This window comes from Polyodon spathula, chromosome 24, assembly GCF_017654505.1.
Source record: "Polyodon spathula isolate WHYD16114869_AA chromosome 24, ASM1765450v1, whole genome shotgun sequence".
Lineage (NCBI taxonomy): Eukaryota > Metazoa > Chordata > Actinopteri > Acipenseriformes > Polyodontidae > Polyodon > Polyodon spathula.
Window position 1 is genome coordinate 13,648,395 of NC_054557.1, and position 14,060 is coordinate 13,662,454.

Below are 14,060 nucleotides of genomic sequence, written 5' to 3' on the forward strand. Positions count from 1 at the left end.
ACATGGATCCACAACGCAAGGAAGCGTGAACCCAGGACCTTGAAGCTTGGAATTACAGGGACCATCTGTTGAGAGATGTGGTGGCTTAATGTTGATTTCCACTCTTGATGCGCTGGACGTGGAAGGAAAGCCCAAGTAACAGTGGTACAGGCAGCAGGGTCAGTCAGGATTGGCAGAAGGTTTAGCTCTTGTGTCTGACAGAGGGAGCAGGACCAAGGGTAGGAGCTCCAGTCCAGGCTGCAGGCAGGCATGTGACACATTTGTCAAGCAGATTGAGTGGGTTATTCCTCAGATCACAATCCAGCCCAGTAGTTTTCTGCTGTCTTTCCTTGGCAGGGAGTGGCGCCATAATCCAGGTCATAGCTGGCAGCTGGCTGTGTTTAATAGCTCTACCTTTCTCAAGCACCCACCCCTCTTCTTTTACTATCCTGTTGTTTTCCTTTCTCATCTTTAGTGCTGTATTCTATCTGGGACAGATCCAGGTTTGTGGATATAAATACCCTCACTGCAGCTACATCTCTGTAAATTGGGATTAACCAGACTCCCAGACACACGTACGCACTTGTAAACTCCTCTCTCTCTCTCTCCGTGGACTGAGCCCCTTCCCCTTCATTTCTACATGTATGTTTCTGTAAAAGCGGCACAGATCTTTTGCCTGGGATCCCTGGACTAAGTGAAGGCTGACTGAGCCAAAAGCTTTTCCGCTCGTTTGTGTGGGAGCTCAGCCTCGGAAGACAAAGCAGCCACTGGGAGCTGTGGACATGTTTAAGGATTACAAACATCGTGAGTCTTAGCTGGTTTAGCAAAGGCCTGCAAAAATCTTTTTTTGCTTACAAAACTTGTACCTGTAATCGGACAATTCCATCTAATTTGGAGCCTTTTTTTTCAGTTTCTTTTTGGAGACAGTGCGCATTTTCTGTGACAGTGAATGAACCTGTCAATATTCTTGACTGAGTAGACTGTAATTATCAAGGCTCTGTATCTTTGTGAAACTTCTTGTCTCAGCCATCAAGGACAAAGCCATCTCCCTGGCAACGCCAGCCTGCCTTTTTCTGGCTGCTCAGTTCAGACTCTCGCAGAATGAAGCTGAGGAAGCAGGTGACTGTTTGTGGTGGAGCTGTCTTCTGTGTGGCAGTGTTCTCCCTCTATCTGATGCTGGATCGAGTCCAGTATGACCCGACCCACAGGCAGAACGCTGGCAATTTCCCCAGGGTAAGAGAGTCTGTGAGGCTGACAGGGGGTCTGGAGGGGGAGGGAGCCCACCAGTTCAAAGAATGCTTACTTTTGCTTTTATGAAGCGTAACATTTAAACTGTATAAAAATACTGTTGTAGTTAATATGTAATATCTTTGTATACATAAACTAAAGAATATATTTTTTTTACAAAAGACATATACAGTCGTCTCAGGCTAAGAGAACACCCTACTAGATATTGTAATCAATAAATAAATCAATATCTATTGCTTGTCATAACGCACGTGCAACAACATATAAATTAAAAGAATAAGAGAAAAGCAATAGGCAAGTATATGTTAATAAACTATAATAATAAAGTAACAGACAAACTAACATTAATAAAATAATTGTCAAACTAAATTAACACTGCATCCCTACACACGTTAAATGCAGCAGCAGCTCGATTAATTATGAATACCTGTACAGGAGCAATATTCAAGACATTCACCAAATTATTTAACAGAATGGTGAAGCAACTCACCAGAATGGAAAACATCAAATTGCTTAGCGACCTGTCTGATTTCAGGTTTTTTTCAGGCGCTCGAACAATTTCCAACTTTGTCGCAAGAGAAACAGCGGCGTATTTCGCCGTTTGTTTACATGCCATGCCATGCGGTCGTGGAAATCAGAATACAAAACGAGGCAACGATATGATGACGGTTCTGGAAAGACTTTATAAACCAATCCGTGTGCCTCAGGACACTCTCATAGGTCACACTTGAAAAAATTGAACAAACCATTTGAATTTAAGTTTGATTATGAGTTATCAGGCTACAAAACAGTACTGTATCCGTTGTGAACGAATCGCTAGCGGTGCCAAAAAGGTGTTATTTTAGGCGGAGCATTTACGATGGGAAAAATCAGTTTCACCACAAGGATGTTCTCTTAGGAGGTGTTCCTATACGTGGAGACCACTGTACCTGAAGTACTCCACGTATGCTGTTTTGAGTCACGTTGGTGTAGAATGTTGGCAAGATGTGTTGACTGGCACCAACAGGGAGTCTGATTTCAGCAGCAGATGTTGCAGGCAGTGGAAAGTGATATCCTTTTTAGAATTGAATTTCAAAGTCAAATTACGTTGGGGGCTGGGTGGCAAACCTTTTATTAATTTGGATTCAAACAACACATGATCAATGATGTAAAATTCATTTTCTAGTTTTTACAATGGAACAAAAGAATGTAGAGGTCTATCTAATTGTTTCATGGATTCATTTAGTGCCTCCATTGATCACACTACAGCTCAAAAGACAATTGAATTCGTTTTTAGGTTGGTCCTGGTTAAATATTGCATTGTAGGTGAATACAGCCTGGTGAAACGGGAGCTGTGGTTTTGACTGTGTGGTTTCAGAGCCAGATCTCGGTGTTGCAGAACCGCATTGAGCAGCTGGAGCAGCTCCTGGAAGAGAACCACCAGATCATCAGCCACATCAAAGACTCTGTGCTGGAGCTGACTGAGAATGGAGGAGGGGTCCCTGGCGCCCAGCTGCCCTTCCGCAACCCCAACGGCTCCTGGAGCTTCCCCTTCGATGGGCAGCCAACTTTTCTCTCCATCTCTCCCCAGGACTGCCAGTTTGCCCTCGGGAGCCGCCGGCAGAAAACCGACATGCAGGTGAGAGAGAGAGCGGAGGCTGAGTCTGTGCTCTGGGGAAGGTGTAGGCTGCAGCTGATGCAGGCACTGTTATGACCCAGAATAGAAATAAATAAAAAGCTGCCTATGTTTCTGAGGCCCGGCAATCAAGCACTCCTATATGAACAATGCCAACGTTTGTTGATTTAATTGTTAGGAAAATAAAATCCCTTAGGTTTCGGACAGTCTCAGCAGCCTGCATCAACAGATTCCTCTGTTTAGAGGTTTGACATGCTTCAGCACAGTTTAGTGCAGTACATTATTCATCATTCCTCAGTTAGGAGTCTTTAGCACAGCCCACCGTGGGTTTCTTCACAATGCAAAACATTGTCTCTGTGTTGCTCCCAGATGCTGGATGTGCATTCTGTGCTGAACTTCGACAATGTGGACGGCGGTGTTTGGAAGCAGGGTTTTGAAATCTTGTATGACTCAAACGAGTGGGATGCTGAGCCGCTGCAGGTGTTTGTGGTGCCGCACTCTCACAATGACCCAGGTGGGTGGCGCTACAAGTTAAGCACTCTCAGGAGGATGGGTGACGTGAGTTGGGTTAAGCTCTAGCGGTGGTAAAAATCCAGCATGGATCACAGTTTCCAGTCATTTTTCATTTCTTTGTGTCTGTTTGCTACATTTTTCCATATCTGAGTCTTTTCTTTATAGAAAGCAGACAGTGGTCACATTTGTTTATTCCCCAGCTTAGTTTTAGCTCTGAGGATGCAAGCTTCTTGAAACCTGCTTTATTACATTCTCTCATAATGTAGCCTTTTCTGCACTCTGCAGAGAGCAGAAAATAGTCAGGCTTTTTTATTCCCCAAAGGTACCTTTATCTGTAAGGACACAAACTTTGCTCCCTCTTATCTTGAAACCTGCTCACCGCTATATTATTCGGGGAGCTAACCCTGAAGGCAATTCAGTGAGTTTACTTTAATTGTGTATACTTTTCCATTTGGAATGGATTGCTTAAACATCTGCTCTGGACCCAGCCCAGCTTTTACAAAAATACTGCTCTCAATTGCCCTTTAACACAAGCAAAGCTCATGTTTGAGCTGACAGTACTCTGTACACCTTTGTGATACTGAAGAACCACAGAGTGCAGGAACCAATGGAAGAGCCATTATGACTTATTGAAATCTGATCCAGTCATGCTGGACTGGGTCCTGAACTCTACCCTCTGTGTGGAAAAGTATTTTGAGGTGTGATGTTTTGAAAACCGGTGCTTCTCATCACTGGTCCTTGGGGACCACAAGCAGTCCAGGTTTTTGTTTCAGCTGGGTTATAAGTTACATCATGTACTTATCATGAGTCTTGGAGGCTGGGAGACAAGTAGAAAGCAGCACACAGATTTAACATAAATATCGAGATCTTGGTTGAAACAAAGACCTGGAGCGCACTCCCCCTCCAAACTTAGTGGACAGGAGAAGCACTGCTGTCTGTTGTAAACCCACTCAGAGCCCTGCTGTCTGCTGCTTGGTAGGGTGGATCAAGACGTTTGAGAAGTATTACTCGGACCAGACTCAACACATCTTCAACAGCATGCTGGTGAAGCTCAAGGAGGACCCGCGTCGCAAGTTCATCTGGTCTGAGATTTCCTTCTTTGCCAAGTGGTGGGAAAGTGTGGATTCACAGAAACGGGAGGCCATGAGGAAGTAAGCACTTACCTGGACAGGTGTAGAAGTGTGTAGAGCAAGGTGGGATCAGTATACAGATCTAGAATGCCTGGCAAAGGTAGCACATAGGGGAAAACTACATTTATTTAAAGTCTAATTATCAGGATACTTTCGGGCAGAATAATTATCTTAAAAAATGACACATTGATACAAGACTTTATGTGGTGCAGCAGATAATGGTCTAGAATAGACAATATACAGTGTAACACTCCACTAGGCAGATACACAAAAGTCAGTCCCTTCTGCTTGTGCTGAATATCTTCAGGTGTTTTGATGGTTCTGTGTCTTTTGCAGGCTGATTCTGAGTGGTCAGCTAGAGATAGTGACAGGTGGTTGGGTGATGGCCGATGAAGCCAATGTCCACTATTTCGCCATGCTTGACCAGCTCATTGAGGGGCACCAGTGGCTGGAAAAGAATATCGGTAACTATGGGGGAGAGCTTAATTTCTTATATTGGTGGTATTAAAAATGTTTAGCTGATAAGACACAATAACACTGTTACTTACATAGGCTGCGTGGAACAGGTGATTGCGTACCAGAATATTATACCAGAATAAACAGTAGTGCCTAAAAACAAGGTCTGAATTATAACTAAAAACATAAAAAGTAACAAACCTTCTACGCTTCTAAATTGGTCTTTCATGGCAACTTATTCTTGTCTGTATCTTTATAAAGCTTTAGAGTATAGTGATTTAATGCCTTCATCTGTAATGTAATGGATGTGTTAAGTGACCCCTCTATGTGCTGTAGGAGTGACCCCACGGTCAGGCTGGGCTGTCGACCCATTTGGACACAGCCCCACCATGGCCTACCTGCTGAAGAAGGCCAACCTGACCAGCATGCTGATCCAGAGGGTGCACTATTCCATCAAGAAGCACTTCTCAGCCACACGCAGCCTGGAGTTCATGTGGAGGCAGGCCTGGGGTAATCTTGCAGCACAAAACACATAGAGCGCATTCCTTAGTTGGTTTCAAATGACAATTGGAAGCCATCACTTCAGGGAGTTTATACTTTTAGCAGAAATCTACTGAATCTTTCAATTTCTGACTGAGTCCATCAACGAACTCCCCTGATATAAATTCCTCTCCCCCTCTCTGATGCTGCAGACACAGGCTCCAGTACGGACATGTTCTGCCACATGATGCCGTTCTACAGCTACGACGTGCCCCACACCTGCGGCCCCGACCCCAAGGTCTGCTGCCAGTTTGATTTCAAGAGGTTGCCAGGCGGGAGAGTGAACTGTCCCTGGAAGGTTCCTCCACACGCCATCACTGAGAGCAACGTAGCCGAGAGGTGAGGACTGAAGCTGGAGACGCTGTTGTTCTGGAATCCTGTCTGCCCACGTGAATGCCTCGTTTTCATTTGGACGTGTGGTCCTCAAACTGATAGCAGTGTGGTTCTGGAATTCACAGTTTCTATGGGAGAGCTTCAGACACATGACACATCAGAACATCTGTGCCAGGACTTGGTGAATTGGTAAAGAAAATGATGTCACAGAGCAGAAAGCAAGCTATAGGTAGAGGATGTGTTGCACATCACCACGGTGCACATGACACTTTCCAATCTGTGGCTGTTTGACTGCATTGGAAAACAATTTGGTTTTGAAAACAGCCCTTAAACCGCTTGAATGTCTAGACTGTTGTGGTTTGATTTTAGTCTTTCTGTCTCTCCTGCTAACGGTGCTCTCCCTCCATCTCGACAGAGCAAACCTGCTCCTGGATCAGTATCGGAAGAAATCCAAGCTGTTCCGCAGCAAGGTGGTGCTGGTTCCACTGGGAGATGATTTCCGATATGATAAATCACAGGAGTGGGACCAACAGTACTTGAACTATCAGAGACTCTTTGATTACATGAACTCCCACCCAGAGATGCACGTGCAGGTGAGAGCTGGGGGTCAGCTGGTCTCATTTCAGAAGGTTCCAGTTTGACGTTTAAAGGCATGCTTCATATATGGTGCAAAGTTGTGGCGTTTTCCAACAGTTTTTTGTTTATCTGCTTGTGTAATGTTATTCTCATACAATTTAAACCCTTTCTGTAGTACTGTACTGGTTTATTGTGCAATATAATGCATAGAATTAATAAATGCCTCTTGGGGTGAATCTCAAAGGCACTATATCCTTTTGTTCTTTCAGAGTATAAGTGTGTGTGTATGTGTGTGTGTACATGTGTATAGAAATGTTAGTGGGTGTTTGTGGGTTTGTTTGTGAGGTGTGTAAATGACTACTGGCAGAATCTTTGTTTTAACCCTGAGATTCTCATTCCCATTGCAGGCCCAGTTCGGAACTCTCTCGGACTATTTTGATGCGGTCTACAAGCAGAATGGTGTGGCCCAGGGTTCAAGGCCTCCTGCCTACCCCGTGCTGAGCGGGGACTTCTTTGTGTACGCGGATCGAGAGGATCACTACTGGAGCGGCTACTTCACCTCCCGGCCCTTCTACAAGAACCTGGACCGCGTGCTGGAGTCCCACCTCAGGCAGGGCTGTCGTTCCCCACTGTTTCTACCTGCATTCACTTTTGTATATCGCACAGTTCCCTGGGCAGTGTTTTTACACTGTAGTGGAAAAACAAGCTCCCATGCTTTTAATTAGAATGTAAAGTTATCAGGTGTGTTTTAGAGTAGGAATCCTCTGAATAGTCCTTGGTCTCCTGATCTTATTTAGCTGTTTTTACATTAGAGGCACATCATACATTGTACACATTTTACACTTTGCTTGGACATTTTAGATGCACAGTGGCACCTATTGGGTTTGTAATGCAATTGCAGATGTTTTTTCAAAGGCAGTGATTCCAGTGAAAATGTCCCCTGTACTGAAGTTGTTGTGTTTTTTTCCTCCAGGGGGGCTGAGATCCTGTACAGCCTTGCTGTGGCTCAGTCTCGACAGATAGGCATGGGGGGCCGCTACCCAGTGACTGATTACTCTCTGCTCACTGATGCCCGGCGCAATGTGGGGCTCTTCCAGCACCACGACGCCATCACTGGCACTGCCAAGGAGGCCGTTGTCATCGACTATGGATTCAGGTAGGGGTAACCTTGTCAGGAAGTGGAGTAAGGAGGTCGCAGTATGTTGCAACACAGTTTTTATTTGCTAGATTATACTGACAGCTTTTTCCCCTCCCCAGGTTGCTGCGCTCCCTTGTAGCTCTGAAGATCGTGATCATGAACGCTGCTCACTTCCTTATCCTGAGAAACAAGGACACGTATCGATACTACCACACAGAGCCTTTCCTTGAACCTGTATGAAAATGCCTTTGTACTTGAACTTGAATGTGTTTTATTTTTAAACAAATCTCCTTGATCTATTTTTTACTTCCAGGAATCTGAAGTGGGCTGTATGCTTGTACTGTGGTGTGTCTCACAGTGAACAGGGCACTTTGCAACATTGTCTCTCATGTTTGTATTTCCTCAGGATGAAAGGCGCGGTTCACAAGATTCACTGCCTGAGAGAGTGCTGATTGAACTGGACTCCACCCCCAGGTATAGCCCCTCCCACACCCTCAGACTTCACCCCCAGGTATAGCCCCTCCTACACCCCCAAGACCCGGCCTTGGCTTCCGGTTCATTTTACTTATCATTGGACAACATAGACAGCAGCTATCAATAATCTCTTCATTCTTTCATTTTGATACTCTGTAATGTCTTTAAAGTGGTGTTTAAAATTCGGTTCCTGCAGCACAGCATGGTGACTAGGTATTTGTATCTGCTGAGAGACATGCCCAAGAATCAGTCTGCTATACTTTTTGTTAATCTCTCTCGCGCACGCGCTCTCTCTCTCTCACCTCAGGTACTTGGTTGTATTCAACCCGGTTGAGCAGGAGCGGGTTTGCCTAGTCACGGTTCTGGTGAGCTCGGCGCGGGTTCGGGTCCTGACAGAGGATGGGCAGACGATTCCAGTCCAGTTGAGTGCACAGTGGAGCTCTTCTGCCGAGATGAGCAAAGAGGGGTATCTGGTGGGTAAAGGAAGCTCAGTGGAGGAGTTGTGTTTCAGGGCTGCAAGGGGTTCATTTGAATATTGGGTGTTAGAGAAGTATACCTGTAGGACGATCTAAAAATAGATAGAATCAACTTTGTTGCAGGAAGGAGTAGTTAAATTACTTTTCTGGTTAGTTTTTTGTTCCCAAAAGGGTCCTTTTTATCTGATGTCAGGTGCTTTTGTGTAACATGTTAAATAATTTTCTTCTCTCCAAACTGTGACTATCAGTAAATATACCTCTAATGTTTGTGTGACCTCGTCACAGTATCTGCCTCTCTTCCCTCCGCTCAGGCCTCTTTCCCAGCCCGACTCCCTGCTCTGGGCCTGGCTGTGTTCCAGCTCTACGACTCATTCGACTCCTCGCTGACTCTGTTTTCGGACTCGCTTCTGCGTCTGCATGGTCAGAACCTGGCCCAGAGGCGGCTTGACCCGCTTCCACTGAGACTCCATGACTCGGACCAGCAGGACTTCTTCATACAGAGCCAGAACCTGCAGCTGTGGTTCTCTGGAACCACCGGCATGCTCGAGGTTATCCCGGTTCTAAATAACTGTCATGAGGGGAGAAGTAACTTTCAGTTAGTCAGTTGAAAATCCTCTGTCCATTGTTATATTTCCAGCTTGATTGGAGTATTTTCATTTAAGTTTGGGTGCTTGGTTAGCAGGTGTTTGAAGGATAATAAAGTCTCATCAGGATAATAGTCTTGTCATGTGGGGCTCTGACAGGGTGATACCTGACGCTGTGCTTCTACCCCCTCAGAGTATAAAGCGTAAGGAGGACCAACAGGAGCTAAAGCTAAGGATCGAGTTCCTAATCTACGGGACCCGGACCACCAAAGACAAGAGTGGCGCCTACCTCTTCCTACCTGATGGACAAGCCAAGGTCGGCATCACTCATCGGCCTTTCCATCCATCATGCTGTCCCGGTTCCATCCTCTTTCACTCTTTAACAGTGTGTGGTGTATAATGAATAACTCTTCCACCTCTCTCACAGCCATACGCCCCAAAGGAGCCCCCAGTGGTGCGGGTAGTGGAGGGGCCTCTCTTCTCTGAGGTTGTGTGTTACTATCAGCATTTCCAGCAGACTGTTCGCATCCACAACCTTCCAGGTACCCACGCGAAGCACGTTGCAAACTTTGTTACTCTTTCTGTTTCTTCTCTCCGTCTCAGTCTGCCTCTCTCCTCACCTGTGATTCTTTTCTCCCTCTTGTTCTTGCTGTCCCCACCCCTCCCTGTGTCTGTCTGCCCTGCCTGTGATTCTTTCCTCCCTCTCGTTGTTTTTCAGGAGTGGATGGCCTCTCTCTGGATGTCACTACGATGGTTGATATCCGGGATCAGACTAACAAGGAGCTGGCTATGCGCCTCGTCACAGACATACAGAGCGAGGGCGTTCTCTTCACAGATCTCAACGGATTCCAGGTGACAACGTGGTCTTCAGTTGCTTTACCACTAAGATCTCACTTTGTAAAGAATAAACAATGAATGAAAATCCCTGCAGTAAAAGCCTGTGTTTAAGAGAGGTGAGAATTGTATTCATATTCTATAAACTTCTGATACCTCTCACCTCACCTTCGTCTAGCGAGAGATTTATGAAAGCACCTCCTTTTTTTCTGAGCAAGTTGTCCTGTATGAGTCTGTGTCTCTTGAGCAGCTCTTACTGATGCCCTTATTCAGAATTTCCCGGTTACTCTACCATCCTACAGATTCAACCCAGAAGATACTTCCATAAACTTCCTCTTCAGGCCAACTTCTACCCAATGCCAGCCATGGCTTACATCCAGGATGTCCAGCACCGGCTCACCTTGCACACTGCCCAGGCTCTGGGAGTGGCCAGCCTGAAGAGCGGTGAGTCTGCACACTCCCTGCCTCTCACTGCATCCACCCCTCTGCACACAAGCTCTGGGGATTATAAACCAGGAGAGAAATGAATCTGTGTGCTACCAGAGGGTCTGTCTAAACCCTTCCTCTGACCCTCGCTTTACCTCAACCACAAACTTTAAGAAAGGGCATTTGAGGTATTATTGAAGGTTAAGGCGAGTGTTTGAAACTGATAAAATAAATAAATGATAAAAGCCTGTCTACCCCTTTCCGTCCCTCTCTGCAGGCGAGCTGGAGGTGATCCTGGACCGACGGCTCATGCAGGATGATAACCGTGGGCTGGGCCAGGGCCTCAAGGACAACAAGAGAACCGCCAACCACTTCAGGATTCTGCTGGAGAAAAGGGCTACCACCAGCAAGGTACCTGGGGTGGGGGGGCAGGAAGCTTCCAGGATGTTTTCTGAAGGGACTGTGAGATACTAAACTTAGGAAGTCTGAAATGTTGCTGCCTTGTTACCCCCTCTTATTTTAAGTTTGGCTGAGTTTAATTAGATTTGCCTATATGTTTTGTTTCACCAATAATTCATGACATCACTGTCTAACTGTTGCAGATATTAACTGAAATAATGAAGTGGGAGCCACACAGATTATATTCCATAGGAGATCTGTGCTATTGCAAGGAGAGTTTTCTGCATGTTCCCGTGAAACAAGCTCCTGCATGACATGTGGCTCCTCTCTTCCCATGCTCATTAATTACCTTTTCGTTTTGTTGCTCCTGTTTTCCCCTTGTTGCTTTCCACTCAGTATGCTGACTTTCTCTCCAAAATCACCTCCATCTTTCACTCTCTCATCTCCTGCATCTATGGAGCCAGCACCCAAGAGGTAACCTAGTGTCTGTAGATGCCAGTTTAAGCAAACTGCAAATGGTTCCAGTCTTAGCACCTCTGTGTGTCGGTGTCTTGTGTGTTTGATGGTAGCTGTGACAGTGGATGTTTTCAAAGCTTTGAGATATGAAAGCTATTGGTAATTTTCCCACTGATTTTATGCTAAACTATATGCCTGCAAGTTGCACACACTGTTTGGGTTAAAATGAGGGACTGTTAGGAAATCTGAAGAAGATAACATGGCTCTAGCAACCTGGAGCCTGTGCCACTAGTATGGTAGGTAGTTCTTTGAGCTAAGGGATTGGGAGGCAGTGTGATTTAGCAGCCAGAACTAAGGAAGTGGGATGCAGTGCAGACTAGTAATTGGAATGGAGCTGGAGATACTGTGTCAGTGGTTAGAGCAGAGACTGTACGGCTGTGTGATCGCAGTGGTCACACTGTCATTATATCCTTCTTTTGCCAACAATATAGCTGTCCCTTCAGGAAAGTACCACACTGCTATAGCCCTTGCTACGGCAGACACTTTTACCAGTGGAGAGTTTACTGCAGGGGAAAGGGTCTCTTGAAATGAGCAGAGTGTGCGGAGCGGACACTGTTTCAGGTCATTGTCTTCCTCTCCTCCTTTTTTCAAGGTGCACGACAGCCAGCCAATCAGCTTCCCATCGCTGCTCAGTCACATGACCTCCATGTTCCTGAACCACAAAGTTCTGGCCCTGCCGGTGTTGCCGAAGAAGCGCGGTGTGCCACCCCTGCAGACCTTCAACCCCCTCTCGGGCACCATGCCATGCGACATCCACCTGCTCAACCTGCGCAGCATTCAGAAAAAGGTGTGCTTCAGTCTTGGTCCAAGAGAGGAGCAGTGAGTGGTAGTGGCCATGTGGGGGAGCTCTGGTAAAGGTTAATGTAAAAACACGGTGCCAGTAGGGAGGGTTCTTGAACACTTGGCAAGATTGCTTATTGTAATATCTAAGTATTATTTGCAGGATGAACTGACCCCCTCTCTCGATGCTGCTCTTATTCTTCATCGGAAGGGTTTTGACTGCGGCCTGGAGGCCAGGAACCTGAGCTTCAACTGCAGCACCACACAAGGCAAGGTAGGTCAAGACCACCAAGGATGAAATGTATTGTTCTATTGTGCAGTGAATGCAGTGATTTTCTAAACATCACTATTTAGAGAAAAAAATGTATTCTCACAGCACTTGTGTGCTGTACTGGTTTGTTTAGCACAGCATTACTTCCTGTTCTCTCTGCTCAGCTTTCCTTGGAAGGGATGTTCCGTGGTCTCAGTGTTCAAACAGTCCAGCCCATGTCTCTGTCGCTGATGTACGCGGGGACTCCTCTCTCCAACATCTCTCAGATCCAGCTGGACCCCATGGAGATCTCCTCCTTCCGGTTGCGGCTTGTCTAGAGCTGCCCGGCACCCCTCATCCGGGCCGGATTTAGACCAAACTACCTTCAGCCTTTCCGGATGGATTGCTGTGGAAACCACAGGACTGAAAATGCATTTTTAAAAACCCTGAACCTCTCTAGTGGAACCTGATTTTAATTTTCAGGCTGAGCCTGAACAGAACTCCTGACTTAGAACTCTCACTCGATAAGCACGAGTCTGCCCTTCATGTGCCGTGCCTCCCTGTCCCTGTGGGTGCGTGCTTCAGAGAGGACAAGCTGTAAAGGGCGCAGTGATTCTCTGTGTAGGACAGACACATGGCTGATGAGGTACTGAGGAGCCTTGTTTGAACACCAGATCGGTCCCTTCAGCAGCTCTATCCAGACACGGTTATTGTTTTTTTTTTTTTAAAGAAGGGTTACTTAAAAATTGATATCGAAACACTGTCTTCAGCCAAGGAATTGATGGTGCTGTTCTCTAACGCCTGTCTGACTAGGAGCTTGGACAGGGAGAAGTGTACTGAATCCTAGTGTATTCCCTCCTGTGTCATCCTCTCCTTTCAGCTCCAGTCTTGTGGGCTGAAGTTCAGCTGTGGGATTTGTTTAATGCACAACCCCTTTTAACACCTACACTGGAGTTTGCGTGAATGTGTTTTATGCTTAAGATTGAGACTGGCATGGTTCTGTACTGTCCTGTGATATAGCACTGTCGCTGATTGTATGTGGTTATTACTCTATCCTCCATCCTTTTTTCAGAGCCTCCTGTGCTCTCTCATATCCCCACCACCCTGGATACAAAAAAACAACTGTATATCCAATAAACACTGGAAATGGTTATTCAATTCACGTTGATTACACTCCTTTCCATGTGAAAAATACATTAAAAAAACTTTGGGCAATATCCCTCCTTCCTGATTTGTATCTCACATTGCTGAGCGGCAGCAAATCCTTACATTTCTATTGATGGATTGTAACACGCTCACAAGATTGAAAGCTATATTCCAGTTCGATAGGGAGCATTTACACACACGTGGAATTTAAAAACAGAATTCTAAATTGTCGCAAAATGTAAAAAAATCAACACACAAAGAACCCAGAATATGCCCGTGGCCATAACAATTTCATTGTAGAAGACAGCAGAGGTACAACTGAAAAAGTGTGCAAAGTTCTGTCGAAGTACTGTGCATATTGTGATTAAAAAAAAAAACAAAGTTAAGCAAAAACAATATTTTCATACAGTATATAAAAAACGAAAGCCCCCCAAAAAATTATGTATAACTTGAAAATAGTTAAAAATAAACATCGAAAAATGAAATGAATAAAAACAGAAGCCCTACTTACATATAAGGCTGTTGTCCATGCCATGCCCTTTACCTTGCTACTTTCCAACCACCCCTTTAAGGCTTCTGTCCACACATGCATATGAAAACGGGAGGCAAGTAACTGTTTGTTTCATGGAGGCAGTAGTTTCCCTGTG

General features: G+C 45.6%; 1 protein-coding gene across 3 annotated transcripts; it reads left to right on the top strand.

Annotated features, from left to right (window-relative positions):
* Window positions 1–6: 6 nt before the first annotated feature.
* On the top strand, window positions 7–13,429 carry LOC121299015 (alpha-mannosidase 2x-like). Of its 3 annotated transcripts, none has more exons than XM_041226449.1 (22): window positions 7–1,212; window positions 2,585–2,845; window positions 3,212–3,356; window positions 4,335–4,506; window positions 4,822–4,949; window positions 5,278–5,451; window positions 5,634–5,820; window positions 6,230–6,407; window positions 6,798–7,000; window positions 7,364–7,546; window positions 7,648–7,762; window positions 7,935–8,002; window positions 8,310–8,475; window positions 8,790–9,026; window positions 9,256–9,378; window positions 9,490–9,604; window positions 9,781–9,914; window positions 10,199–10,340; window positions 10,600–10,733; window positions 11,830–12,024; window positions 12,181–12,291; window positions 12,453–13,429. In XM_041226449.1, the coding sequence occupies exons 1-22, from the start codon at window positions 1,081–1,083 to the stop codon at window positions 12,603–12,605; spliced, it is 3,456 nt and encodes a 1,151-aa protein (XP_041082383.1). In that variant the 5' UTR covers window positions 7–1,080; the 3' UTR covers window positions 12,606–13,429. The 3 variants fall into 3 exon arrangements, with proteins under 3 accessions (XP_041082383.1, XP_041082384.1, XP_041082385.1); XM_041226450.1 differs by having other exon boundaries at window positions 2,606–2,845; XM_041226451.1 differs by lacking the exons at window positions 11,830–12,024; window positions 12,181–12,291; window positions 12,453–13,429 and adding an exon at window positions 11,118–11,819.
* The last annotated feature ends 631 nt before the right edge of the window (window positions 13,430–14,060 follow it).